The 27,886-nt window shown below is 37.6% G+C and overlaps 3 protein-coding genes across 14 annotated transcripts; 2 read left to right on the top strand and 1 right to left on the bottom strand.

The window, feature by feature from the left end:
- Window positions 1–1,851: 1,851 nt before the first annotated feature.
- LOC116257083 (probable carboxylesterase 18) lies at window positions 1,852–5,690 on the bottom strand. Of its 2 annotated transcripts, none has more exons than XM_031633698.2 (2): window positions 4,556–5,690; window positions 1,852–2,174 (listed from the first exon to the last, which is right to left on the bottom strand). In XM_031633698.2, the coding sequence occupies exon 1, from the start codon at window positions 5,605–5,607 to the stop codon at window positions 4,597–4,599; it is 1,011 nt and encodes a 336-aa protein (XP_031489558.1). In that variant the 5' UTR covers window positions 5,608–5,690; the 3' UTR covers window positions 1,852–2,174; window positions 4,556–4,596. The 2 variants fall into 2 exon arrangements, with proteins under 2 accessions (XP_031489558.1, XP_031489557.1); XM_031633697.2 differs by having other exon boundaries at window positions 1,852–2,230.
- A 2,454-nt stretch (window positions 5,691–8,144) lies between these two features.
- On the top strand, window positions 8,145–15,661 carry LOC116258050 (probable U3 small nucleolar RNA-associated protein 11). 9 transcript variants are annotated; one of them, XM_031635125.2, is made up of 12 exons: window positions 8,145–8,315; window positions 8,414–8,504; window positions 8,893–9,031; window positions 9,113–9,222; window positions 11,969–12,105; window positions 12,186–12,276; window positions 12,429–12,520; window positions 12,607–12,700; window positions 12,782–12,861; window positions 14,296–14,382; window positions 15,044–15,143; window positions 15,229–15,661. In XM_031635125.2, exons 5-12 carry the CDS (start codon window positions 12,050–12,052, stop codon window positions 15,319–15,321), a joined length of 693 nt encoding a protein of 230 aa, XP_031490985.1. In that variant the 5' UTR covers window positions 8,145–8,315; window positions 8,414–8,504; window positions 8,893–9,031; window positions 9,113–9,222; window positions 11,969–12,049; the 3' UTR covers window positions 15,322–15,661. The 9 variants fall into 9 exon arrangements, with proteins under 9 accessions (XP_031490985.1, XP_049934848.1, XP_031490986.1 ...); XM_050078891.1 differs by lacking the exon at window positions 9,113–9,222 and having other exon boundaries at window positions 8,893–9,035; XM_031635126.2 differs by lacking the exons at window positions 8,893–9,031; window positions 9,113–9,222 and adding an exon at window positions 11,680–11,905.
- A 2,675-nt stretch (window positions 15,662–18,336) lies between these two features.
- Window positions 18,337–27,729, top strand: LOC116257760 (regulator of nonsense transcripts UPF3-like). 3 transcript variants are annotated; one of them, XM_031634733.2, is made up of 12 exons: window positions 18,338–18,813; window positions 19,808–19,914; window positions 20,040–20,135; window positions 20,368–20,466; window positions 20,549–20,628; window positions 21,629–21,730; window positions 23,649–23,790; window positions 24,747–24,820; window positions 24,910–25,687; window positions 25,808–25,926; window positions 26,044–26,093; window positions 26,895–27,729. In XM_031634733.2, exons 1-11 carry the CDS (start codon window positions 18,674–18,676, stop codon window positions 26,080–26,082), a joined length of 1,776 nt encoding a protein of 591 aa, XP_031490593.1. In that variant the 5' UTR covers window positions 18,338–18,673; the 3' UTR covers window positions 26,083–26,093; window positions 26,895–27,729. The 3 variants fall into 3 exon arrangements, with proteins under 3 accessions (XP_031490595.1, XP_031490593.1, XP_031490596.1); XM_031634735.2 differs by lacking the exon at window positions 26,044–26,093 and having other exon boundaries at window positions 18,337–18,813; XM_031634736.2 differs by lacking the exon at window positions 20,368–20,466.
- Window positions 27,730–27,886: the final 157 nt, after the last annotated feature.

Below are 27,886 nucleotides of genomic sequence, written 5' to 3' on the forward strand. Positions count from 1 at the left end.
TCGTTTAGTCGTTAACTCACATAATCATTAACTCGTTTAACTTGTGTAACTTGTTAAACCGGTTTTAGTAATATTATATAAAGTACCGGTTTATGAGTCCAGTCGAGTTCTTGAAACTCGAACTCAACTTGTTTACCATTTCGAGTGTCTCTGTAAGTGCAAACTCGGCTCGTTTATAAACGAGTTGAGCACGAACCAAGTTTTTTCAAGTGAGTTCGAGTCGAACCTGAATTGGCTCGGCTCATTGTGCAGCCCTACTGTTGCTCCATAACCCATAGTAGATTTCTTTGGCTACCCACTTGGCATCGCTAAAAGACTTTTAGCTGTAATTGATTTCTAGCTGATATCAGAATTCTTTGCTCTTTATTATGCTTGATATGCCTGAACATGGTTTACGCATGAATCTGCTCAAGGCATTCACAGAGACCAATATCTCTGGACATGTAATTGTGAGAAAAATTAGTTTACTTATCAAACGCCTATACTTTGGCGCTTCTTTGAGTGGTTCTCTTTCTGTTTCAGATAGGAACTGGCATTGCTCTATTGAAATAATTGTAGGTTTTACATTGAGGAGCTCATCCTATCTAATCACTCGAAAATCTCGCAATATTTACAAGAAAAGCAAATAAAATGAAAATATTAGGAAAATTTTGTGACGTTTTGAAAAGCTCGGCACAGTGAAAATCTCATGCTTTTCTCTCTATTTGTTTTGGGATTTTTTTTATTATTTTCACTTTTTATTAGTTGCTCATTAATTTTTTTCTAATTTTTAATATTTTTATTTTTTTTAATTCGACCAAAAAATACCCGTGAAAAACCTTGTCGATATTTTTCCAAAAACGATTTTTGTGACATTGTATGTAACGCACTCCTTCAAAATGATAGAAGATGTCATTCCTACTCCTTGCAAGCACAATACCAATAAACAATCTCTGTTCTTCTAAATCATTCGTGTGAAAGGCCGTGATTCAAGTATTTTTTTAAAAAGAAAAACTGTTAATCTATTCTTCCTGATTTCCTGTGATGATTAGATTGTCTACATATACCAATGCTACAATACAACCACCATCTCTTGTCAAGGTGAAAAGTGAGTAGTCACATTTGAATTGAATATACCCATGATCATATAGGATCCGCATTCGGATTTGGTAAATATCCTATATCTAATGTTCTTATATTTTGAAAATCAGTTACATTTGGTTCAAAATTCAAATTGGATTTAAGTATGAATATAAAAGTTGGGTTCCGTTTGGATTCAAATTGTTGAATCAGATTTTAGATTTTGATTCAGATATTGCTTTTTTTGTTCATATTCAAAACCCCGAATATATGATCATATAACAAATGGATATGATTAAAGGTATATTTAATTTGAATTTGATCAATTAGCATCCCTATGTAAACCCTGCTCATTTGGCTGTAAAAGTCATCGTATTCCACTAAAAATCTTTGAAGAGGCCATGTCATTGCTGTCCTTTAAAGCATGACAGAGAGGACATGCTGTCCACGGTCCACCACACTAATGTCTTGTCTCAACAGACAAACTTTTTCTGTCCATTGTTTTAATAATATAGGAACAGAACAGTCTGTTTGCTCTGTCCAGTTTCGGTTCACACACTACATATCATGTCCTGTTCCATTCATCCTCCGTACTGTTCCATATTTGTCTTGTGGAGTTTGTTTTGGCTGTTATGTCCTGCGTTTGTGAAGTAGAATACCCTACTTATTTGTGTTATCTAGTGATACCATATAAAATCATAATTATTTATACCATATAATAATATGACTAGTTATATTAAGAAAATTACAAAAACTGCTATGTAATTCAATCAATCTTGTTATCCATAAATATCACACAACAAAATAATCTCATTGAATAAATCTGTCTAACAAAAACATCAACAACATTAGAAACTTAGCCAGTCGATAGGCTGGGATGAAACCACAACATCGAGATAAAAAAAAAAAAAAGAATAATAAATGTTCAAATATTCATCCTGCATGTTCACAGACTCAGCACACATGGACACTAAAACCAGGATTCAACATTCATAGACACAAAAACAAGAAAACTAGAGACTGTACAAGCACAGACACACTCATGATAACTCCTCAACAACAAGTCTTCTTCAATGTCTTCTTTGATGTGTATTGTCCCTCGAATTACCAAGAAGCTGATAAGAGTAAATCAGCAAGACGAGAATTTAGGGATACCCAAAATTCTCGGCCGCTGAAAATCAATGAGATCCTTGAAGATACTAAGGATGAGAGCGTATTTATTGAAAAAGCAAAAATCAAGGAACTCGTTGAGGATGAAAGGCATGGTAACCAAAATAATAGAAAGCCAAAAATCAAGGAAGAAGTTGAGGATAAAAACGTAATCAATGGAAAGGAAATTGAGGGAGACGTTGAGGAAACTTAAATGACAATCATGTCTGCCTAATTATGATCTTCCTTCATCCACTCCAAAATTAGTGGATATTGTAAATCTTCGTAAATCTTCTCTTTTTCTGTATATATATGTGCTTGTAACAATTAGTGAAATACACGTGAGAAATTCCCTTTCCTCTTTGTGCTCTCAATTTTCTCAGAAGCACCTTCACTTCCGATTTGTTCAGTCTTTATCATGAACTGATCATGTCTAAGGAAGAAGAAACTGTGTTTTTCACTAGGAGATGAAAGTATGCGAAGAGCATCATCCCACTAATAGATAGCACGCAATCGGCTGAATTAACCTTGTAAGAGATCAGAAGGTTTGCCCTCTCTTTGTGATCGACATAGCTGAATTGTTCTAAGTTGAGGCTTGTCAGCCTGTTTTTAGTCTTCAAAAATTGAGGCTGACTTGTGTTGCTGGTCACAGGTTCAACAAGTATGTGATCTGATTCAAGGGATTGTTGGTCCGACTTGGGAGTCTGAGGATGGTTCAAAGAATCATCTAGACCTGGTAATTATGCATCTCAGTTGGTATTTGGACTCATATGATCTTCCATTGGTAATGGCAAAACTGAATGCATTGTTTTGATTTTCACATTACCCTTTATATACATGATACTTATAACGTTAACATATCCGTCTATAAGAATTAGGGTCGAACTGTTGATTTTGTACTTTAACTGAACTGCTTAATTTCCACACGGCTGAGTCTGAAAAAGTCTTAAATAATACATAAACAGCAACTATCAGTATTCGGCCAGATCAAGGGCCCTGTTTTGAAGAGGCTGACATCACCAACTAGGTCCAAAACTCAAATGGGCAGTCGATTACTTTTCTTTTTTTTTTATCATATCAGCAAAAGAAAAAGGGTGGTTTTCCGGTGAGCTAGAGGTTACTTAAGGTCCTCCATTCTCTCTATTTTCGGTATTACTTGGGGGCTGCTTGACGGAATGCACTCTAGACTGAAGTTTCAGGTGAGCAGGGCTTCCCATCACTTGACAAAAGGCCCAAGCTTCCTCCCAAATCTTCATCCATGTAATATATAAAATATGTTTTTGGTTGCCTATGAATCCCCTACCATTGTGCCAATCTCTTCAAAGATAAAAAGACTAGACATAGAATTGCATGGCATGGAAATGAATGGACTGCTGAAGATAATTGCAGATATATCTTCAATTTTAACACTGTGCAAGATTGTAAAATCTGCGTTTGTGGCTGCACCTACCTGGAGGAAGTCGTTGATTTTTTTTTTTTTCCCATGTATAGGAAACAGGGACGTGGCAGTTGCTTTGCATTTTCAACTGTAAACAAAATCTAGTTTACGAACTGTAACCCCATTTTGCAAGTCTTACAGATTCTCTGTCTAACGCTCTCAGCTCGTTTTCTAGTTAAAGGAAACACCTAAGGGCCACACTTTTTTTTTTTCTTTTGATAAAACTGTCAAATAAATGCCCGAAGTGACTATTTTATGAGTGTTGTCCTCTTTTAACTAGATGTTGGGTAACGCTTTCTTTTGTTTCGCATGAATGCATGACCTTTTTGTCAAAAGTACAGCTGTCTCAAAAAAAAAACAAAACAAGACTATAAAGATTTCTCAAACTTCCCTATAAGACTGAAAAATCAATCAGTTTTGGGATTTTTTTTTTCGTAAAATTCATTTTAAATATTCAGAAGAATTTATGTCATGCTTTATATTTCAAAGTACGCGTTCAGTCCAGTTTTTCAAAAAAAAAAAAAAATCTTTCAAATTTGTGAGTCATCCGGTCACTTCCCACGCATTTCTCTTGTGAAATAAAGACGAAAAGAAGCTGTTCATGCACTTTTCCTGGCCGTCAGTTGATGATCTCCACCGCCCATTAAAAGAATTGAATTGAAATTGATCGGACCGTAGACTCAGTTAGTTGATCGAATTAATTATTTGTTGTACATATTACTTAAAAATAAGAAATAGAAAATAAGAAAATTAATTAAAAGTCATGGCCGATACAAGCGGACGCATATAAGCTATACGACGAATTTTTAAATGGTATTCACATTTTACGTACGACAGAGATGGTAGAACGTAGAATGTCGAACGGCCGGCAACTAACATTTAACGGAATATGGTGGAGAACGTTATTACCGTACTGGAACGGGCGGAGATGAACGTACTGGGTCGGATCTTCAGAGCCCGCGGCCGTGCTCTTCCATGAAGGACTTCATCTCAGCCATGAACTCGCGGTATTCCTTCGACTTAGGGAAGATGTAGAAGGCGTGGATGGCCTTCGGGTAGTCGAGCATCCTCGCCTGGACGCCGGCCTCACGCAGTGCCTCGTAGTACCGCCTCTGCCAGTCCTGCAGGGGGTCGAGCCCTCCCACGACCACGAGGGTCGGCGGGAGCCCGATATCCGCCAGGGGCGGCGCGTTCGGCCCCGTGACGTTCGCCGCCGGATGGTCGCGATTCGCTCCTTCAGGCAGGAATGCACGCCACATGAAGTCCGTCCGCTTGAGCGTCACCATCGGGACCTTCCTCAGGCGGAGCTCTGATGGGAGTCTCTCCTCGCCGCCGAAGAACGGCTGGATCAGGACGTGCCCTGCGATCTTCAGTGGCCGGAAGTCCTCTCCCGCGGACGAGGCAGCTGCTACGCGGTGGCCGACGTGGTGGACGATGTTCCCGCCCGCGCTGTCCCCGACTAGGAAGCATCGGCCGAGATCCGCGGACTCAGGCAGACGGCCGGGCGTCGAGATCCAGCGCAGAGTAGCCTCCGCGTCGTCGTAGGCCGTCGGGAACCTGTGCTCCGGCGCAAGGCGGTAATTCACCGAGACAACAAAGGCTTGGAGACGACGGGCGAACCGCCGGCAGAGGGCGACGAAGTCTCTGGAGTTGGCGGACATCAAAGCGAAGCCTCCGCCGTGGAAGAAGACGATCACCGGGAGCTTCTTCCCCGCAGGGACTTCCGTAGGGGTGAATAGGCGAAACCAGAGGCCGGCAGAAGAGTCCACAGTGAAATCGGCGGTGGAGACACCCTTCACTGGTCGGCGTCTCGCGGAGGACGTCCAGTCAAGGAACCATACTAGCCGGCGATTGATCGTTCCGTCCTTCCGAAGGGACAAGACAGCCGACGCCCCCACGAGTGAACAGAAGATCCTTGTGCCCAACGGAATGCTCCGGGAAGCCGCCTTCGACGTCGCCATGGGGCTATCGGCAGTTTCCGGCCTCTCTCTCTTTCAGGTCTCCGCTTCTGTATGGCGCCAGCAGCAAGAGAACACTCTGTGCTCTCTCCCGGTTAGAAGACCGGAGCTGTTCATAAAGGACGCTTTCACCCTCACGATTTTCCAATCTTACGGACATGCCCTAGCCCACTTCGGTCATCTCCTCGCAGTCACACCAGTCGGGTCGATGGATCTGATAGAGGCTCGAATAACCCGGACTTCTGACTCGAACCAAGCGTTTTTCAAACCTAAAATAACTCCAGTTTGCAATAAAAAGCTTCAAGTGGTCATGCACTGACGTAATTTAAATTTCGTCCCCATTCTTCGAAAGCGTTGTAAGTTTAATTTTAACGTTACAAATACATACATACTTACCCAAGAATCGGACATGATTTGTCGAGACATACCACCTCTAATCCATACTCTTAAAATTGTGGCGTTTGAGGTGGTCTGAAATTGTTATTTTTTATGAATTGAGAAATGTTGTCAAACAAAGAATTTTAATTCTGAAATTATAAGTTTGTTCTTGAATCAAAAAATTCTAAAATTGTGATTCTACATTGAAATTTGAGGGTGGAATTATGGTTCCAGAATTTCCGATTTTTTTTTTTATCTCTTTAAAGCACGTGTCATGATGGTTTTAATTCATAATTTATTTAAACGACGAAGTCCTTTTCAATGTCAGTAAAGTTGGTTCATGAACCAACCAGCCAACTCACCCGAATCGGTTTTCAACAGGCCAATAATATTTAAAAAAAAAACACACACACACACACACTTTGGACAAATAAATTAAAAACCTGTAAAAAAAAAATCGTTAATTTAAAATTTTCAAATAATAAAAATTTTATTATTTGTTAACAACTTAAAAAAAAAAAATCCAAATCTGATCTGCGTCACCACCATGATTTTAAGGCAGTCCCTGGGCGCCATTATAACCCGGGTCCCGCCAATGACAGATCCAAATGCAAAGTATTCGTGGCAATTGTTTGGTTTGCTTGGGAAAGACGAGAGGGTTTAAAAGCTTTCAACGCAATCAATCCAAGCCTGTTGAGAGAATCGGGTCATGGATATTCATGGATCCGTGATAATGATAGACTCGGGTCTCCGCATTAATTTGGACTACCTGTTCATAAATCGCAGGCTCAAAAGTTACTGCTATCGAATTTTCGTTTTTGGTGTTCAATATTTAACTGGGAGTATTTCATCCTGCTGGTTAAATATGAGATCCAAAATCCACATTTTCCCGGCCGCCTAGTGTGACTCGCCCGGTTGGTTGGTTAGAGAATCACACAAGTCGGTTCGGATCGAGTCGACGAGCCAACTTATTAACCCGGTGATTCAGTCAGTCATTGATTTATCATATACGTTTTGCTAACATATACAATATTATTGTGCAACATAGTTATATGTTTATATCTCGACTCAGCTCAAAAAACTCAAGTTGAGCTCTTTACAAGAAGCTCGAGCTCTACTCGACTATACAAAATAGAACTCAAACTCGATTTGTTTAACTCATTTAAGCGTAAACTCGTTTAACATTAACTTGTATAAGTATTAATTCTTTTAACTCGTATAACTTGTAAAACTTTGTTTTTACTGTAAAACTTTGTTTTTACTGTAAAACTTAAAACGGGTGATTGATGAACAGGTTTTGACAATATTATATAGAATATCGGTTTATAAGTCTAGTCAATTTCATGAAATTGGAACTCAATTCGTTTATCGTTTCAAGTATTTTTGTAAGCTTGAATTTGACTCGTTTATAAACAAGTCAAGTTAGAATTAAGCCCTATTTGGATCGGTTCGTTGTGCAGACCTACCCCATTCTTCATTAAAAAAAATAAAAAATAAACTTATAAACTTATAAAAAAAATGTGTACCTATGCCACTTTATTTTTTCTTAGAGAAGGTAGCATTATACGTGTATAAATTTTCGGTTAGACATACATTTACATCGAAAGATCAGTAAGAACCAGCTTTTCACGTTCTTATGAGAGTTTAATATTTTTTTACAATAGACAGCAAAGTTAAAGTTTTCCATTACCAAAAAATACAAACAATTATCAGTAAACATAAAATATTAATATTTATTTTCTGTTATTTAGTTAGTTTTACAAGCAGAGAAACCAGGAAACTAATGAACTCATAAAATTACGGCTGTTTAGTTTAAAAATGAAAACTATTTAAAACCTTACATAAGGATATTGTGGACAAAAATATATCTAATGACATTAACGTCCCTTTTAAGAAATTTTCGTAAAGATATTTACAATATAAATTTTGGAATACAAAATATGAAAATATATAATAAGAACTGTAGAATAAATACAATACAACTTAAAAAATGTAAAAATTTTAAGAAAATGTGATTGTTTAATATTATTTAGGTATAATATATTTAAAAAGATGATTTTTATTTGTTGTAATTCAAATACAATAATATGCTTTAAAATTTTAAATTAAATTTATAGTTAAACGTTTGTGCTCCCCCAAAAAACTTCTGGCTCCTTATTCCTCATGAAAGAGCCTCCTGCTATTATTTTTCACAGATCTCAATTCGCCAATCGGCCAAAAACCAGCAACTGCTCTTTAAATTCAAAGTTATTATTCATTGAGGAGCAAATCTTAGAATGTATGTGCGCCTGTGCGTGTGAATCGAGAGAGCAGAGAAATTTCACTCGAAAAAGGTCGGAACCGAGAGTAATACGATTTTTTCTGCAGGAAAAATTTTGTTTGCCTGTTAGGGCTTCGTCTTCACCTCTATCTCTCTCTCCCCCTTTTTCAGCTTCCCGCGGTTCTTCCTCATCCGCATCGTTTCAGCAGGAAAACGTTGTGGGCATCTCCTCAGCAGCGCAGCCTCTCAGCAACGGTGAAAGGTAAACCTCTCTCCCTCTGTATCTATCTCTTTCTCTCCTTCCTCCATTTTCCAATCGTCAATGGCAGGCTGCCGTATTTGGTTATCTTTTTCATTGTTTTGTGTCATCTCTGTCTCTCTCTCTCTTCCCCCCTCTCTGTCTCTGTGTGTGTGTGCCATTTTCAGCAAGCACCCTGAGCACTCTTTTTCCAGCGATGGGAAGAGAGGGATGAGAGTGCACTCTTTCTCTCATTGATTGAAGAGGGTTTTGAAGCTTGCTTTCCAGAAAATGTGTTGCATACTACTTTGAATATATTAACATGTAATTGGGGTGTTTCTGGCTCTCCTTCTGGGGCTTTGTTAGTTTTTTTCTTTGCAAGTGTTCATGATATTGAGGGAAAAACTTTTAGGCTGTTAGGCAGAAGAATCACAGATCACTGCCAACAAATACTTGAAATACCGTACGCATCAGAAAGAAGCTTGGCTCAGTAACTTTGTAGGTGAGGGCTGGCAATGGCCCTCCCTCTCGCATCCATCCCTCACTGGACTGTATGTATGTTACCTTTTTCTTCTTCTGTTGTCTTCTTCTTTTCAATAGGATGCTGATAATTTGATTTAATAAACATCCAGCTTAAGGCAAAAAGCTTATAGGTGACCAAGTCATGGAGTTCAACACTTCAACCTGCTATTTCTAGTTTCCCGATAGCATCAGGTCACCACCAAGCATGAGAATAATCCTAGTGAGTGGCTACAAATTAATGCTTGAAACTGATGGTTTTATAAAGTGAGTTTTTAAATGATGTTCATTTTGAGAATTCAGAATATTGAATTGCATCGGATCAGCTAGATTTAATTAAATCTGGTCGACTGATTTGGCAGCTGGGATCAGTTTTACATTGAACGATTGGCACATGATGAAAGCAATTAGTGAGGTCATATAACGGACAGGGACAGAGAAACGTGATGATGGTTTCGAAGAGTTGTTGTTTAATTCGTTCCTTATCAATGTAATAGCAGCCTAAATGATACGTTCCAACAAGAGTGTAAGCTGTGCAAAGATAAAGCTGGTTTTCGACTTTATCTTTTCATACGTACCATGAATTGTTTTTGAGCGAATGAAATGGGAAGCGAAAGCCTGGATAATCTATGTTTCTACCAAATCCTTGTGTAGTCACTGTATAAAGAAATAGGGAAGTACCAACCATGGATGAACTATGAGTTGTTATTTGATTATTTCTCTAACCCCACATTGTATTCATCCTTCCTGAAAAGTTTTCGTGACTGAGTTTGGTAAGTTGTTGAGATATTCTATAATTATTAGTCTTCATCCTGGAATTTTATCACCGTAGACATTTCTGTAGCTTTTAATGCTGTTCTTTTTCCGAAAATATCAAGGAGGTTTAATTTGAGGAAGTTGAAGGTCTGTGAAGAATGTCAAGGTGTCTGATTTGGATTTGTGAAACAATAGAGGATTTGGCTTATTTTATATTGATTGCAACTGAGGTATGCTAAGGCAGAATATTTTTTCATGTAGTAGGTATTGTTAGGAAAGGAGATACTATTGTTTAGAAGATTTTGCTGTGCCAGGTCCATTTGGGGGTGACCTCATGTTTGTTTAAGTTGCTTTCAGTATAATTTCTTGATTGTAGATATAACTTGTTTTATCTGCATTGTGAATGTAACTTGACTGTAATTTGCATGTGTACAAAAGATGGTTAACACAAGTAATATGTACTTTTATATTGTTGCTTGCTTACTTACATACTTGTCATTTTGGTTGTTCTTTTATATTATCTCATTATTTTTATGGATATTATATATATTTAACCATTTTGAATTTGAACCTTCAGCATGCCTCAAGAATTACGCCTTCCCTCATGATAACATAATGCCCCGCTTCCCCCATCGCCTTTAATGACATTGAGAAACATAATGATGCATTTTCTTGATAGGTTTCACTTTTGCTTCTCATGAATGTAGCAACATTAATATTACTTACGTGAGTTGTTCCTTTCTTCTTCTTGGTGGATTTGAAATATTCCTTTACAAACAAAACAAAAGTGAAGTTATGGAATCAATCATTAAATGCTAAATTGTAATGTATCACTCATTGCAGCCTAATATGGTGATTTTCCCCAAGTACCGGTACGGTGGTGCTGGTACGTGGGTACGGCAATGGTACGTTTGGATTAGTTTCGGGTTGAAACCAATCCAAACCATAAAATTTCCTTTTGTAAGTTTTAAGCATTGTCTTTGTGATGTATTGAGTATGAATTTTGTTTTAAATTTGCGTTTTTTTGTGGAATTACACATACACACACATATTTGTGTATATCTAACTTGTTCATACATTCTTTTTTTGCCATACCCAGATTTTCTAAAATCACGATACCAAAACCTAGACCCGTAACCGTACCATACCTATGCGGCTTAGATTACAGCTTGTTAGACGCATAGCCACAAATATGGTGATATTTTTGAAAATATCACGATATTAAAGAGAAAAATAAAGAAAACGATAAAAACGGGAAAATATAATGATATATTGATAAATAGTTAAAACTGAATTTATCATGATTTTAACGTGATTTTATCTCGATGTCATCGTAATTTTTTCATTTATTTATTTTATTTCATTTTCTGTTTTTATTTTTTCATCCTTTGGTTCATTGTTTTATTTTCTCTTGTTTTAAGTATTTAACATAACCTCCTAATACAATACAATACTTATTAGTTTTTCATTTCTTGTATTTTTACCTAACATTTTATTTTTTTTATGTTTTTAAAAAACACTAAGATTTTCCGAAGAAAAAAAAAACAACTTTGCTGATAAACACCCAAGAAAAACCTTGCCGATAAAAACCCGAGAACGATATTTGTGGCTATGGTTAGAACATCCAAAGTGTTTGCCTTATTGTGAGCGATTTACTAAACTTTTGAGGTTATTGTTGGATATTTATCTTGTTGTTTAAAACATATATTGTCCAAGAAATATTAATAATATATATGTATATATATTGCTGAAAGAAATATTTACTGTTATATAAAATATTTGTTGATCATATATTGTTATATGAAATGTTTGTCACCCCTTGATCCATGTCTCTCTCTCTCCCTCTCTCTGCTGACCGAAGTATTTCCACAACTAGTGCACACTTTTGTGTTTTTTTGAATAATAGACATACTATGTGACTTAGGAATCAACCAGACAAGTAAAGCGCCGAGGAACTTTTGATGACCAAGATTTAAGTCATAGGATGTGCTTGAGAAAGCTGAGACTGAAAAGAAGAAAAATATCATTGTTGTTGTCTGATAGAAATATTTTGCCGAATGACAACTCCTGGTCCAGATCATGCTAGATAGGAACCTGAAACATGCAAAGTCTGGTTCTGAGTCCAAATATGGATTTAAAACATATGTAAGGTATACTTCTGTTTTCTGTAGATTTTTTTTTGAAAAGTTATGGTTAGGTTAATCATGCTGCAGTCTTGCACAGAGGAAGTACTGAGATCGTGGGGCATTAATTAAGAAGTCAACTTTTTGAGGCCTCCACTTTTCAGTCTCAAAATGTCATCCTTGAAGAATGTAATCCATAGGCGCATTCACAAAGAGCGGTCCCAGCCGTGAGTATTACTACTTTCAAAGCTTTGATTCTTTTTTATTATACAATTCTAATTCTAAGGTGTTGGTTGGTGTACTGCAGAGAATCAAGGAAAAAGTTTGGTTTCCTTCAGAAACACAAAGACTATGTTCTAAGGGCTCGGGATTTTCATAAAAAAGAGGAAACGATCCGAGTAGGCTCTCTCTCTCTCTCTTGGACACACACACACCCCCCACACTAAGCACATTTCAGGTCATTTTTTTTAATGTACAACAAAGCAGTACTATTAGTGGCTGTCATTGGTGAAGTATGTTTAGCTTATTATTGTGCTTGCTTGGCTTGCAGAAACTTAAAGAGAAAGCAGCGTTCAAGAACCCTGATGAATTTTACTTTAAGATGGTCAACACAAGGACTGTTGACGGAGTACACAAGCCTGCGTAATATGAAAACTATTATAGTTTTTGTTTCTAATGATCCTTTAAAAGAGATGTTCAGTTAATTTTTTTGGGACTATGTATCTCAGGAATCGAGCCAACAAATACAGTGCCGAGGAACTCTTGATGATGAGGACTCAAGATATGGGCTATGTGCTTCAGAAATCTCAGAGTGAAAAGAAGGTCTTTCTTTTTGGTTAAAAATTTGTATTTGTCGTATGCAACTTTTGAAATTGAACTGATTTTTGGATTTTCTTTTAGCAGAAAATTGAAAGATTGTCCTCCACATTACATTATCTAGGCAATCGTCCGGCAAGTAAACACATTTACTTTGCTGATGATAGGTAACAGCTTTTCATATTTCTGATTTGGAGCCTTCTTTTAAGATGACTTATACAGTCCCTTAAATATTAGAAGTTGGAAATAAAGTATGTGTCATGCAGCAATGTTCACCGTACTCCTTTCTCATGTTATTAATTCAAAATTTTGGTGTCAGGGGATTGCAGTAACTAGTGAAATCTTTAATTTCTAAATGACTGGATAATCTAGTGTTTTACTAATAAATAACCACTAGATAACTGCTGGTGATCAGTACATACTGTTTCTTTTGTGACTTCTTGTAACTAAAAGGTGATGTTTATTGTGGGTAGTTCCTGTTTGATTTTACTTGATTGATAGAGTGTATCTTTGTTTTTTTCTTTCCTGAGGGAAGAGGAGCTATGATGAGGTTGCCATGTGCTGTATCCAACTTGTGTGAATATCTCTTACCTGGCTGTTTGTCTGGCTGAGTTGTGTATCTTGGTTGGTGTGTAATCTGCTGAATATGGTTTCTGGTCGGCAATCAGTCACTACACCTGCATCTTGTCATGTTAATATTATTACAATGTGTCCGGCTCTGATTGGGCTGTAGACTGTAGTCTAGGTTCCATCATCAATGTCCATTCTTGGTGACTTTGTCTTTGTTAGTCTGGTTTGCTAGATGGTATACGAACCATTTTCTAAATGCTTTAGAATTTCTCTGATTTTTTTGAAATTTTTAGCAACAGGGTAATAAAAAGTAAATTTATACTTGTGTGGATGATCATGTTCTCGCATGGCCTGGAAAGTCTTTGAGATACTGGCCGGTTCCTGATTAGTTCCTGAGATTATATTTTCGTCTAGAAGTAAACTTGCATTGCAGGAAAGCGAAATCTCAAACATCATGACTGCACAACATGGAATAGATGTTGTCTTAATGAACGTGCTTTTGGATTCTTCCAGACATGTCTGGATGGGTGGATGAAGGTTCTCAAGATTACATTTTGGGACAGTCTATCTCAAAAGTATAGCTCATTAATGACACATGAGATTGGGTGTCTTGAGAGAGTCTCATATATCCCAAAGTTACTTGTCAAATCATTGGACCCTTACACTTGTGACTGTAGAGGGAGTTTAAGAGACACCTCATCTCATGACTAGACATCTGAGATGGATGTCTCGTGACCCTAGTGTGCCACACCCTTGGGAGAGAATCACTCCTCCCCCCAAACTCTTTCGTTTCTCTTGCTTGTTGCCAAGGATTGCAAATTTAAGTTTCTGTTTGCTTGGCGAGAATACTACTAGTCTACTTCTGGCATGAGCTTCAAAGGGAAGTCCAATCCATGTGCTCTTTATGCTCAGGTTTCTATATGTGCCTGCTGATGGGAGCCGGTTCGGCGGTTCCCTAGTTGGATCCTTTTTGTATTGGTTTGATCTTGCTGGACACTAACAGAATTCTTGTTTGTTGTCTGTAAACTTAGGGAGGAGGCCAAAGAGATAAGATCACATTTATCTGGAAAAGAAGCGTCTCCCCATTCTAGATCTGCAGATATGCCAGAAATAATAAAGTACCATTTTGTCCTCTATTATAGCCAATCATCTGTTTTTTGTCTTTTTATTCTGAAATTTTCCATGCATATTTCCTCATTTTTTAGATTTTTTAATTGAAAATTAATGCAAAGTTACAAATTGTGAAGAATCAGGTTCATCAGAAGGAAATAAAATAGTTTTTCTCTATGATCGTCTTGGAACCAGATGCACTGAATGTTGGATTAAAAAATTGGATTGTTGGTTTTCTGATTCAGAAAACCAACCAATCATATAACTTGATAGACACCTGTGGCTGGTCTATTTGTCAAGTTGTTAGCCCTTTTTTGGCTTCATTTTCTGTGTTCGTGTAGTTAAGACATTGAGTGTTCATTCTCTTTAGCTTAGTAATCAAAAACACGAGGTCTCAGGTGGCTACCTAGGCTCCCAAGTGAACAAAATGTCTTAAAAATTTTCTCCTGTCTCATTCTGCTTTTACCTTTCTTCTTTTTTTCGATTTTGATTCTTGCTTTTCTTTTTCTTCTTCTCCTTCATCCTCTTTTTCACTTTTTTTTTTTTAAACCCCCCTCATTTAACATTTTTGGCTTGGTTAGGCTCTGCCTAGGCCCTTTTGAAAGTCCACTGCATAGCGCCTTTGGCTAGTAAACTCTCTAGTGAGATTCTTGTATGTATGCTATTCAGGAAAACTGCTGCATCGTATGAGGAATTGGAGGCCAGGAAGAAGAGAGTGAATACTCTAGAAAGGATGTACATGGACATGGCATTGCAGACAGAGTTGCAGGTTCTTCTCTTCTCCTGTACAAATGGCATCAGCCAATCACCACACTTCACTGTTCTTGCTAAGTTTTCTGATTTCTTTTAAGCAGAAGAAAGGAAGAAAAAGGAAGCTTCGTGATGATGAGCTTGTTTGCCCAACAGACCGACCTGTGTACAAATGGCGGAAAGAGAGGAAACGTTAGATACAGTGCACGGACCGACTGAAACAACAATCGGACTCAACGGGAGGTCAGTCATTGTGTACTTTGTTTTTGAAGAATGTATCGCAAATATCACTTGATTGTTGGAAGAAAAATTTTGGTAGACCATTGAAGGAATGCTCTCTTCTCGGCTCTTTGATGTAAATCAATGCCTTTTGTTTGACTTTCGGAATCATTCATGAGCTATATCCTTGTTGTAACTTGTAAAGCATTTCTTTGAGATTTTTTCATGGGAATGAGACATCCACTTCCTTTTATGGATGCCCAATGTGGGTTAAGGACTTATGTAGAATCAATGCATAACTGGGTCTCCTTTATTCTACCCAAGCTGCTTCTCTAACGTATCGGACCTTATTTGGATTGACGGTGAGAAGTCTCCTGCTTGGGGTCCAAGTTAAAAAATGAGATGGTTGGACAACTTTTGGTTCGTTCCATTATTTGTTGAATTAAAATGGTTTAGAATTAGTTACTTCTCTGTCTCCTCCCCTTAAGTGGCAGAGAGATCAGAGATGAATCAATCGATCCATAGGATCCCAGCTTTGTCATGGGCATAATTCTTGTAAAATTGAAGCTAAAGGTCAAGTTTTCCTTTTTTTTAGTTTGAGGAGTTAAGGAAATGGGTCGTCATGTAAAAATGTCAAACTTTAGAACTTATGTTGAACTGCGTCGTCTCAGAGTTGATTTGATAAGACTTTACTTTCATATCATGTTTTCTCAATGTAAAAAAGTGCCTCTTAAATCATCAAATTTTGACGCCTTTGTGGTCGTAGATCTTTCGGACTGCTATCAGAATTAAGTTTTGAAATCTTTATGATGGTAGGCCTTTTGGGTTGCTCGATAATTTTGCTACCCTTTTGGATTTTAAGTTGACCCTTAGTAGACAGTGTAGACCATGCAGTGGCGGCCGATATGCAGAGGGCAATATCAGCTTATTATCCATTTTTATGTTCAAAAAGTTATAAAATGTTAATTTAAAAATGGAAGAAAAGGTCTTTTCATTTCAAATTAATCCTCAATGATTTACTTTGGACCTTGTCAGCTTACGACTCTACATCTTGGCTCTAATTAGGGATGTCAAGCAGATGGAATTCGTATGAGATATATTCTTTACCATATTTAATTTATATAATGTTCAGATATTTGTATTGAATGCGGATGAAGAAAAGTCTACAACATTGTTCCAATCTGATTTCGAAATTCACAATAAGAGTTTGATCCGAATCCACCTTTTATTTTGACATCCGAAATCTAAAATTCGAAACCTGATCTCCATTATGATAAAGGTTCAAGTAAATATTTATTCAAAACTAAATCTGAAACTGATTAAATCTCATATTTTAAGTCCGAATTCAATCCAATTTTCTAATATTATGTTATTTTTTCTTCCATGCCTGACTTTTTTTTGCAGTAATCCTATTACATCCAACCAGAATCCAAACTATTGACATTTCTTCCGATTGTCCAAATAAAATCGAATCTGTACACTTTTAAAAATGGTCTTTCCATTTGAAAAGAAAGAGAAAAGAATATATGGGGAGAGGGTAAAGAAAAGTTTTAAACGAGAAGGAGAGAGAGAATGGGAGAGAGAGAGAGAGGAGAAACATCTCGCGGTGGGATCCATTGGGAGTTCAGCTCCAGTTCTGCGTCTTCCTTCTTCCTCCCCATGAGCGTCCGTCCTCCCATCATCATGTAAAGCATCGACCACAAGAATCCCCTTCTTCCTTACCTCCACCCAATTCCATGTCATCCCTGCAATAGGCTCTCATATAACATTTGGATTGTTCGTCTTTCTTTGCAATTTGGAAGGTTTCTGAATATCGAAGACAAGAGAGGGCAGTTGCGAGTCGAATGCTTCAATTCATGCTTTACACATGAAGTGCTAGGAATTCCACTCACGGAAATGACCATCGGCAGCACGATTGAAGACAAACCATACTTGGTATTGGATTATTTTGTCTTAGATGGAACTCACGGTTGATATTTTCATATCTGTAGGTTACTTTGTATCAGCCATTAGGAACAAAAAACATTTACTACATCCTTCTAACAGATTGGCCCATTAATTTCTTGCCAAGTTGCATAAGAACACGCACGCTTTTGTGTTCTCACCTACCTCCTCAGTCCTCCCTGGAAATGCATAGTTAAGAAAGAAACATTTGAAGGTTCTTTCGGAAACGCCCAACATTACAGTTGGTTGTCATGAATTTCTCATTCTTGATTCTTTCTGGTTAAAAATCAGCATGTCAGGCGAATGAAAGAGATGCTCGGGGAAATATCTTGGTTGCTTACTGTTTGGTGGTATGTTTGGTTCACTAGGAACAATCTTATTTACATATAAGAATAATCTCTTTTCACCATTTGGCTCAAAAGTTACTTTGTTCCACTGCAACATTTTAGTCGTATATATATATATATATATAGTTAGTTAGTTAGTTAGTTCGTTAGTTAGTGGAAACTAAACTATCAGGTCAGGAACAACAAGGACTGATCGTTTTAATGTGATGTTTAATTTTTTTTTTTTGCAATATAACCTTAATTTTAAATATACAGCATATATCAAATTTGATTTTTTTTTTTATTTTAATAGTGTTCTTATCATAAGTAAAAGTGAATGACACCTTTTCATATCAATCTTTTGATAATAGAAATTTTTATATTTTTTATAAAAATAATTTGAATCATGCTTTTACATTAAAATAGTTATTATAAATATGTTAGGATGTTTATATTTTATTTAAAAAATTTTAGCCACAAAAAGCTTAAAAAATGTAGTTTTTGTCCCTCACCAAATGGTATGGTTCTTATGATATATATATATATATATATATACCACAAAAATGATGACTAAGGCAAAGGGGTAAATTTGCTGCCGCCTAAATTTTGTTAACTTCTATTTAAGAGAATGGTGGACGCTTTAAAGGCATCAACCGTACCTCCTACGCCAACTACCTGGGTGTAAGGAGATCGTTGTCGTATCTATATATATATAAATATTACCTTCCTTGTCTCTCTCTTTCGTAACCGTCAACTCTTCCTCGTTCTGCTTCCCCTGAACAAGACTCATCAATAGTTCAGAGGGGCACACGCCCTCCCTCATTTTGTAATATGGTGTCTAGCGATCGAGCCTCAGGTTGACCACCACATTCTTGTTCTTCTCCTCTCTTGCTCTTCCCCCACCCCTTGCTATAGTCGTTTTGAGTTGCTCCTTGCAATCCGTAAGATGTGAAACCCGCGGAAACTCACATTCACATCTCGCAATTTCTTTGATACTCGCCCCTCAAGTTTGAGAATTGGTTTCCACGAAACCTTGTCCTTTAGTAGGCGTCGCGCGCACATGAAGGATCCGCCAGATCGCACCAAGGTGGTGCTCAGGCACTTGCCGCCGTGGATCTCCCAGGCTCTGCTGATTGAGAAGGTTGACTCCGGCTTCACCGGCCGGTACCGGTGGGCCGCCTTTCGCCCCGGAAAAATCAGGTTCCGCTTGCTTCTTCCTTCTTATTCTGCCTTCCTTGTTTGTTCTGGATGATGATAATTTGCTCAGTCCAGCTCGGCCCATTTCTCGTCGAGATTTGCTGTCCTTTTTATAATAATCGATTTGATACGAGTTAGGGTTTTGGTGGCTCTGCAGGCAGAAACGGACGTTTTCCTTTAGCGGCTTTGGGTCCTTCTGGAGAATATGACAGTCAGAGTTAGGGTTTATCTTCCTTCGTCTACATAATTTAGGGAATTTTCGTTGCTCGTAGTATATCTTATATGCCCTTTAGGTTCTACATTCTGGTAGTGTATCTGGGGTCTGTTTCCCTTTTCTCTTTTTGGGTCTTGGTTTTTTGCGCGGGGGGCGGGGGTGGAGTTGGGGAGGTGAGGGATTGAAAGTAGGGAGAGGCTTGGACTATTGAAAGCATAGTGGAAGGGGGGGGGGGGACGTTCTAGTGGCAGGGTATGCTGCTACAGTTTCTTGTCTTTGTTTTCATTTTATGTTTTGGTGATTCAATTGAACTGGAAGCTGGGGCTACGAGGCTATGATCATTAATTCTCGCTTTGAGTCTGTAAAGCATAATGTCCTTTATACGTCACTGAAACGTTTGGTTTTGTATTTCTGATTGGCTCTCCTCAATGAGTGCCTTGTTCCCACACCAAGCCTTAAGAGGAGAACACCATGGGAAAGCTCGAACAACAGTATGGCGGGATTGGTGGCTCATCGAGGGTGTTCAACTTGACACCTTTCATATTCCCTTCTTACCACCTGTAGTTTAGGATGTTATGCCAGCCGGTCTTTGCGATAATTACCTTGCTTTTGACAGCTACCTGGAATATAAATGATCTTACCAGCATAATGCAACACTCACGAGTGAAGTTACAAAACTACATTACAAATTATAAAATATGTCAGAGATCGTTTCACCATTAAGTGTTTCTGTAGCTGATGGTATGTCACTAACACATATTTTGATTCCATTTATTTTTGTAGCCATAAGCACATGCAATGTGGTCGAGCTTATATTGATTTTAAAAGACCTGAAGATGTTCTAGAGTTTGCTGAGTTCTTTGATGGTCATGTTTTTGTTGATGAGAAAGGTGATTTCGTGAAGTTTCTCTCTTTGATTCTCTTTTCCTATGCTTATTTCCTTTGCAAACATTTCATTGGTTGAATTGGGTTCTACTGTGTGCATATTCCATAAGAATTATCATCCAATTTTTAGGCACTCGGTTTCAGACAGTTGTTGAATATGCTCCTTCACAACGTGTTCCAAAGTCATGGTCGAAAAAGGATGGTCGTGAAGGGACCATTTTGAAAGGTATATTTTTTTTATCTTTCAGATTTATTCTTGGCTTTTGGCAACTAAAATTTATGCATTTGTTATTTATTTTCTCCTCTATGTGTCTGCAAACATGTGGATGCATAGTGTACGCCAAGCTCTTTTGTGTTCTATGTCTGCTCTCCTTTCCTATTCAGTTCCAGTCTGTTATCTTTGACCTTGCATCTTGATTTTTCTGTTGTAAGCATATGCTTTTCTGATGGATTATCAGACCCAGAATATTTGGAGTTCCTAGAAATGCTTGCAAAGCCAGTCGAGAATCTTCCAAGTGCAGAGATACAGCTTGAAAGAAGAGAAGCAGGACGAGCTAGTTAGTTTCTGACATGTTTAAGAACACCATTGATTTATTGCCATCTCCTTTCCTTGAATACTTTACATGCATTTTTGTGCAGGTGGAGCCAAGGAGACACTCATCGTTACTCCTCTTATGGAGTTTGTGCGACAGAAAAGAGCTGCCAAGAATGGGTCTCAGGTGAGGAAACTATCATCATCGTCATCATGGATTTTTTCTTCTTTACAGTGCAAGTGTTGTCTATTTGCTTTTTAACTGCAACAAACAGTTCCATTTTTCACTTGAGATGTTAAATTTAAGACTGTAATGGGTATCCATGTATTATTGGCTTAAAAGAGCATTTGCTTTTAAGCTTTGATTGTAATCCATGTCTCGTTGCTCTAGCTGTAACTGATTATATTTTTCTGAGAGCTTCTTTTGATTGGCTTAAAAATGCCCAATCTTTTGGTTGACCTGGTGAATAACAATCTATTGGTTGACACAATGACCTTTTTGGTGTGTCTATGTAATGACAAGTTGTTTTCTGGTGAGGTCCGTCTTGTGTTTTTCATGAGTTCCTAGTCATCCCTCTTGAGCATACTTAGGCCTTGTGGTTTATGTTCTTCACCTCCCATGAGAGTTCGAAGCTCAGTCTTCTCTTCAGTTGACATCTTCTACTGACATTCTGTTTTATGGAATCAATAGGAACTTCAGGTGTCTTTAGCATTTTGCTGACAGTCTATTGACTAAGTGACAATATGGAAAAATAACGTACAGAGGAAACAAAAATTCCTATGCTGTAGCATGCTTCAACGAGATAATAACTGCCAAGAAAAAAAAGCAAGTTTTCTGGCATTAAAAAAAAAACACTCAAAACCTTGTACTGTGTAATGGGATGATGCTTGATGCAAAAACGTAGCTGCATTTTCTCCAGGCAATGACATCAAGAAGGGAAAGAATAGTAATTTTATTATGTCTAACAGTGGTATACAACAGGGGGAATGCACAAGCTACAGTGGTGCTGTTTCCAGTTCAAAGAACATTGCATTGTATACAACATCTTGTGCAAAATTTTATTTGTTATTTCATGTCATTTCCATTTCTATGTTTAAGGTTTTAAGATATTGGTTTGGATCTTGCACTTGTATGATTTCTTTATAGATAACTCTTGCTTTACATATTTGAATTGAATGGTAAACAGAGAAAATCATCCAATGGCAAGCTTGGTGGACGAACTGGTCGAGTTTCAAGTGCTACTTCTCATAAGAGAGGGCCTGATAAAAGAAGGGTCTCAACTCCCGTGGTATGCTGTTCTTCAAACTCACAAAGTCTTAAAAAGTACTCACTGCATGCAAGTAATCTCATAGATTGACACTTATGGTTATTAACAATAAACTTAAACACCGATTTTATAATTTCTCTTTTTGTTTTGAAGTCTTCTTAATTTGGAGTTCCTAGAGAAGTCTCTGGTTCATAAAAGTATATTTGTCCCCTTTTTTGGGGACCTACTAACTGGGAAGTGGCTGGAGGTTCCTGTGCTGGGAAACCCAGCTGGTAGTGGTCAGAAAGGTAACATAAAAGAAAACTGAAAAACTAAAGAAAGGTTGACCTCTTTCTTGGTGTAACCTCAACTGACCAATTTGCTGGCTCTGGTTGATGGGTTGCAAAATGAGATGGGTGGTGAAAAAGCAAAAGAGTATTCATGGGCAGAACCAACTGGTCTATTCCTATATGTGGAGGATTTAATGGGGAAAAAAAGATGTGATCCCCTTTAACCATCCTTTGGTTAAGAAATAGCTAATGAAAGAGGCTTCTGAAAAATAAAAAAAGGAAAAAATAATTGATAATTTCAAATTGGTGGTCAGAATGTAGCCAGCCAAACCACCATATGGACTGTGGGAGTTGGGTGTTGAAGGAGCAACAGGGGGCCATGACAACCCTTTCCCCGGAAACCGACTTTTCCGTTGAGGACTGATGATACCTTAACACTTATAGGAGAGTAGTTATTGGTGTTTGACATTTCTGAATGTTGATACTAGCACTGTTTGACACTTTGGGCGTTTTATTTTTGAAATTAGAAATGTCCAGAAAGTGGATAGTTGATGCCACTTGTCCAACATTCGGTAAGGATCTTATATACAACGTTTCCACAATCAAATATTTCATTTGTAGTCAGTTGTAAACTCTTTTCCTTGCAACGCTTAGAAAAGTTGAACTGTTGAGCCTTGTCAAATATATATATATATATATATATATATATATATATATATATATATATATATATATATATATATATATATATATATCATAGTCACAAAAGATTTTGTTGCATTTTAAACAGTGAGGTTTTTCTCAGATGTAATACGGAGAACTTGAAAAAAGGGGGAAAATATGGTATTTTTTATAAACTTAAAAAATTAAAAATTAAGAAAAAAGTAAAATAAGTGAGAAACTAATAACACAAACATCAAAAAGTAAGTAGATTTGCACCAAATAAAAATTAGAAAATGAAAACAAGCAGTTTAACATTAACAAAACGTGAAAAAATGAATAAAAGGAAAATTTTGAATAAAAGAAAAAAAATGCTAAAAAAGCAAAAAGGCACTTTTTTCGCATTTTTTTCATTTTGGCGTTTTCAAAATGGCTAACTTTTTTTTTGTGTTTTTCCAATATATATATATATATTTATTTATTTATTTATTTATATATATAACATGTATTTGATTTTCAAAAAACCAGCTGTATCTGACTGACTGTACCTGTTTAAATCCATATCATCTCTAGTTGAAAACTTTGAAATCACCCTTATTTGATCTTGGGAACCTCGTTGGGTATCACTAATGATGATTAAACCAAGTTTTTTGTATCCAAAGCCTTGTTTATGCCGGCATCCAGAGTTGTCATGTGAGTGGTATGTAAGACGTTCTTTCAGTGATAAGTTGGTCTTATGACCTCCCCTTTGTATCTGGACGTGAGAAATTTGTCTTTTTTCCTGAACATAATGTGATTTATTTGAGCAGACTTCTTTCCATTTTGGCTTTTGATCCTTTTGTTTGCTGTTCCCTGCATACTATCTTGGTAGTCAGTAATGCTGGTTCTGGAACTTATCTTTTTCATCTGTTGTAAGTTAACCGCAAGGATTACATGGTAAAAATGTAGGCCAAAATATTGAGAGGAAAGATGGGTGTCAATTAACTATACACCCTTCACATTATGTGCAGTACATTTTGAGGGACAATTTTAAAGTTTCGAGTGGTAAGGATAGATCAAGTTACACTGTGATGGCAAGAAAGGATGAGCAGGCTTCAGGCAATTCTGGTGCCGTGCAAATTACTGGATCAGAACTATTAGAAGATGATGGTGGTATGTGTGGAAACTGCATATGATTAGTATTATTGGCCTTTGATTTCAGATGCTGTAATTTGCTCATTTTTCTCCTATTATTCCTGTGTTTCAAAATGGTTCTGCATTAGAATCTTCAGCTATATGTAGCCAGATATTTTCTTTTTTCATGATTTATTTTCGATTTCCTAGTTGCTCTCTGTAGTTTTCTGTGTTCATGAATGTTAGATGCTGCAAATGTGCATTTTTTGGTTTCTGTTGCCAACCTACAGCGTGTACCATAGATACTAGCCGTTCAGTTTGTGTAAACATTGTTAATGTGCAAAGTGGGTCTGATTTGTTCATGATTGAATTTGTGCTTGTGGTCTTTTACTGCCAACCAGAATTATTTTCTTGACCTTTGTTTCAATTGTCATTTTTAGGATCACATATGCTTTTGTCCTAATTTATGAAAACTGGAAGTTGGACACGGTTCTCTAAAAGGAAGAGCTGAGATGAGTCCTTGTTGGTTAAAACAAATTGTGAGGTATAAAGGACGTACCCACACACACACACACATGCTTTAAAAAGAATAGTTGAACCTTGCAGCTAGTCAGTTCGGTCATATATCTACTCTAAAAAGAATAGTTGAAACTGGGCACTAGTCAGTCCCGAGTCAGTTAAAATCATTAATGAGTTAAAGCACATCTAAAATTTCAAAAGTAATAAAGCAGAAGGCACTTAGGCCCTGGTTATTTGAAGGCCACTGATAAGTCAGTGGACTAGTGACCAGAGCTGACTAGCAGCTAGTTGGATCATCTAGTAGCTAGTTTCACCATATAGCTTTACTGAAGATTTCCTGATGTTCGGCTGACTTATGACCTTATTTTCTGCAAGGTGCTCTGGTTTCCACACTTTTATGTATTTCCAAAGTTGATGACACTTCTTTCAAGCACGTATGGATGATAATGTTCTGCTGCTTTTCCAACATATCGCAGGTGCATCTGAACATGTGGAAACTGGAAAGCAGAAAGTTTTACTTTTAAAGGCGAAAGAGAGAGAAGCTTCTAATGTAAGCGTGGAACTTTTTTTTCTTTCTGAAGGGGTTGGCTCCTCTAGGAAATCATACATGGCCTAGCGTAACATTTAATGCCCATGCAGGGATCTAGTGCACAACGAACTGTGACTTCTGAAATGAAGAACTCAGCTGGCTTGATATCTTCCAAGCTAAACTACAGACGTGAGTTTAGTGGAAGTGTTGTCAAAAGTATACTATCAAAGAAGGAGGTACGACAACGTCAACAGCAACCTGCACCTGCCAAGGCTGAGCAGCAAATGCAACCATCAGATCTTGGGAAGGATAAGCGTCCACCTCGGCCTTCTCATTCAGGTCCAAAGGATCTTTTTTCCAGCAAGGGATCATCTGCTTCTTCATTAGAGTCTGATACTAAAAGATCTTTGAATGAGAGGACTCCTGCCAGTGATTCACATGGCGTTAGGCTTCCAAATGACAAGCCTGGAAGAAGAATTAGAAACAAGGAGAGACCCGATAGGGGAGTCTGGGCTCCTTTCCATCACCCAGATGCAGTGCTGAGCTTGACAACTGACGATTCTCTGACTTTGTCTGGTTTACCTAGACATCTACCAACTGCAGTTGTTGATAGCGTGCATGTACCAAAGCAAGTTGTTCCTAGTAAACAAGGAGTCAATGGTTTGGAGGCTGAAGATGGCGTAGATGCTCACCGATCTTTCCCCACTGGCAAGCACCGACGCCAAGACAAGGGAATTCATAATGCCCGTTTAGGACATGGTGCTTCATCATCTCCTGACCTTTCACTTGATCAGTGTGAGACAAAAGTTGATGCTTCAGGGGCAAACTGGAGTGGAACACCTAGGGTCCAAGAGGCTGGACGTGGTAGCGATGTGCTTATGGAGAATGGTATAGCTCACCAAGGTTTTGAATTCGTTATGTTGTTTAACTGTTTTCCTTTTTAACTGCATGATGTCAAAAAAGGGGATATAGTTTTCCAGTGATTATGAAGCTTTAGCATTTTATTAGGTTCTCACAGATGCAGTCGCCGTGCCGCAATACAAGGGTCAAAAGAAGCTGATAATTTGCCCAATCCACTTGATGGAAAGCCTTCAAAGAAAGGTTCTTCTGGATATTGGATGCATGAGGTATAGAAGAATTCCTAATTTACGTTTTCTAGTTAACTTTGGCCTTTTTTTCTGTTTTAAACTCCCAAACATGTTTCATGTTGGAATTCTAGTAATCTGGTTTTGTTTTATTGACAGAAGCAAATATGGGTCCAGAAATCTGAAACAGGTTCTTAATATTATAAAAGGTGGCTAGCTGTTCTGTCTGTCTTTCAACATGTTTATGTTGTACTTGTTTTTGAGTATTAGATATTTTATTGTTTTCCTTGATCAACCCTCATCCTTTTCTTTTTTGCCTTTTTCATCGACCATCATCTTCATTATCTGAGGGCCAATAGATCCTGATAAATATTTGGATCTAAAAGCTAATTGTTGTGATCATTAATTCTGCACTCTTCATGTATGGTTCCAAAGCTCAACATAGATACATGGTCTACATCCTTCTTGTTAGTTCTCCTGTTTGGTTTGTCTGCCTACGCTGACAGTCTCTCACAGGGATGAAGTTGATCTTTTCTAACAGACTTTCTCCCATTTCCTTAATTATCTGAATGAAAGGCAACTTACGTTACTAATATTCATATCTGAGCGATCTTTTGTTGGTTAGTGAGACAAAATTCATTCTGGGAAACTTTTAGGAGGATTAAAATGAGAAAGAAAATGACAAAAGCAATCACATCATAATTGCATTTTGCATATTGAAAATGTTGGGAAAAACTGACTCACATTATCATGTGCCTTGGTGAGAAATCAAAGAGTAAATTTGTAGGTTAACTTTTGGTGATGAGCGTGAGACACATAATCTCAATGTGGGAACGCTAGTTAAACGTGCAACGGCATTAACATATAAAATGAAGCAGTAAATTCCATGCACAGTGGCGTCTTCTTGCCATTTTTTTTGTTGTGGCTGTATTTACTACTGCGATACAATTGATGAACCAAATGGCTGAGTCTGACTACCATGTATTTTTTCCTCTTTATCTGTTGGGCAGGATTATCAAAGCAAGGGGGTCTAACCTTGCCTTTTCCAAAATTTCTGGGCTTCTTGTGTCATAAGCCTGTGATGGTTTCTGGCACACAATACATGGAATTGCTGTGGCAGATTGGGGTTCAAGGAAAATTCCTTTACTGTTAAATGAAGACATCCTCTTCAGACGTGAGAAGTTTCGGATAACAGATGGCAAAAGGTCTTGTAGATTGCTTATAGAATATTCGTTAAGCTGGTTACTGGAATGGGAATTTGGATTTGCTCTTGGTCTTTGGTATTAGGAAAACATACAAAGAAGTGGTTGTTCCTGCATGGAGATTCCAATGGAAAGTCCCAATCTATGCCTTTTGAAGTTTTAAAGAGTTTGTTTTGGGTGCTGTACAGTTCAAAGCAGGTTTAGTTTTTTATCATCTTGTTCCATTCCTAGCAGCCTAACTATGATGGATCTGAGTGGCATGTTTCCAGTTCAAGTTAACTGTTGCATATACTGAATCAGCAGATGCCGTGTTTCCCCACCTCGGATATGGACAACTTGGAAAGCCTTGTAACAGTGAGAACTTGTTAAGCCAAACAGTAAGTGTTTTGAATTGCGTTCAGTGTAAAGAGCAGCAGCGCCTTTGCCAGAAGAGTTGGTGCCTGGTCTGTGTATTAACTTGATGGCTTGGTTAGCATTTTGGTGCAGTTTTTTGGGCGCTTCTGGTGTGGCCAAATGGTAATTTTCTAGTTATTGTAAGGTTCTTCAGGTAATGCTGTATATTTTTGTCAGCGGCCTGACAAGGCTTACACTAAGCCGTTTTGATATCCGTATCTAATCAAATTTATTTTACTGTTGTTGATAATGGTGGCAACAATGATGATCAGCATGTGTTATGTGCTTTTATTGTTTGCTATGGGTGTCAGTGGTTTTTAAACTGGCTGCTAAAGTACACACTTCTTTGATCCCATGGTTCATTTTTCAGACATCCTAGAGTTGTTTATGAACGTTACCATGTGCAA

The sequence above is a fragment of the Nymphaea colorata genome, chromosome 7 (assembly GCF_008831285.2).
Source record: "Nymphaea colorata isolate Beijing-Zhang1983 chromosome 7, ASM883128v2, whole genome shotgun sequence".
NCBI lineage: Eukaryota > Viridiplantae > Streptophyta > Magnoliopsida > Nymphaeales > Nymphaeaceae > Nymphaea > Nymphaea colorata.

Excerpts from the sequence above, each read along its gene's own strand:
- LOC116257083 (XM_031633698.2), bottom strand. The coding sequence starts at position 5,607 with ATGGCGACGTCGAAGGCGGCTTCCCGGAGCATTCCGTTGGGCACAAGG.
- LOC116257760 (XM_031634733.2), top strand. The coding sequence starts at position 18,674 with ATGAAGGATCCGCCAGATCGCACCAAGGTGGTGCTCAGGCACTTGCCG. Across the intron at positions 20,136-20,367 it reads TGAAGGGACCATTTTGAAAG|ACCCAGAATATTTGGAGTTC; the intron begins GTATATTTTTTT and ends ATGGATTATCAG. Across the intron at positions 25,688-25,807 it reads CGATGTGCTTATGGAGAATG|GTTCTCACAGATGCAGTCGC; the intron begins GTATAGCTCACC and ends GCATTTTATTAG.
- LOC116258050 (XM_050078891.1), top strand. The coding sequence starts at position 12,050 with ATGTCATCCTTGAAGAATGTAATCCATAGGCGCATTCACAAAGAGCGG. Across the intron at positions 12,106-12,185 it reads CACAAAGAGCGGTCCCAGCC|AGAATCAAGGAAAAAGTTTG; the intron begins GTGAGTATTACT and ends GGTGTACTGCAG. Across the intron at positions 14,383-15,043 it reads GATATGCCAGAAATAATAAA|GAAAACTGCTGCATCGTATG; the intron begins GTACCATTTTGT and ends TATGCTATTCAG.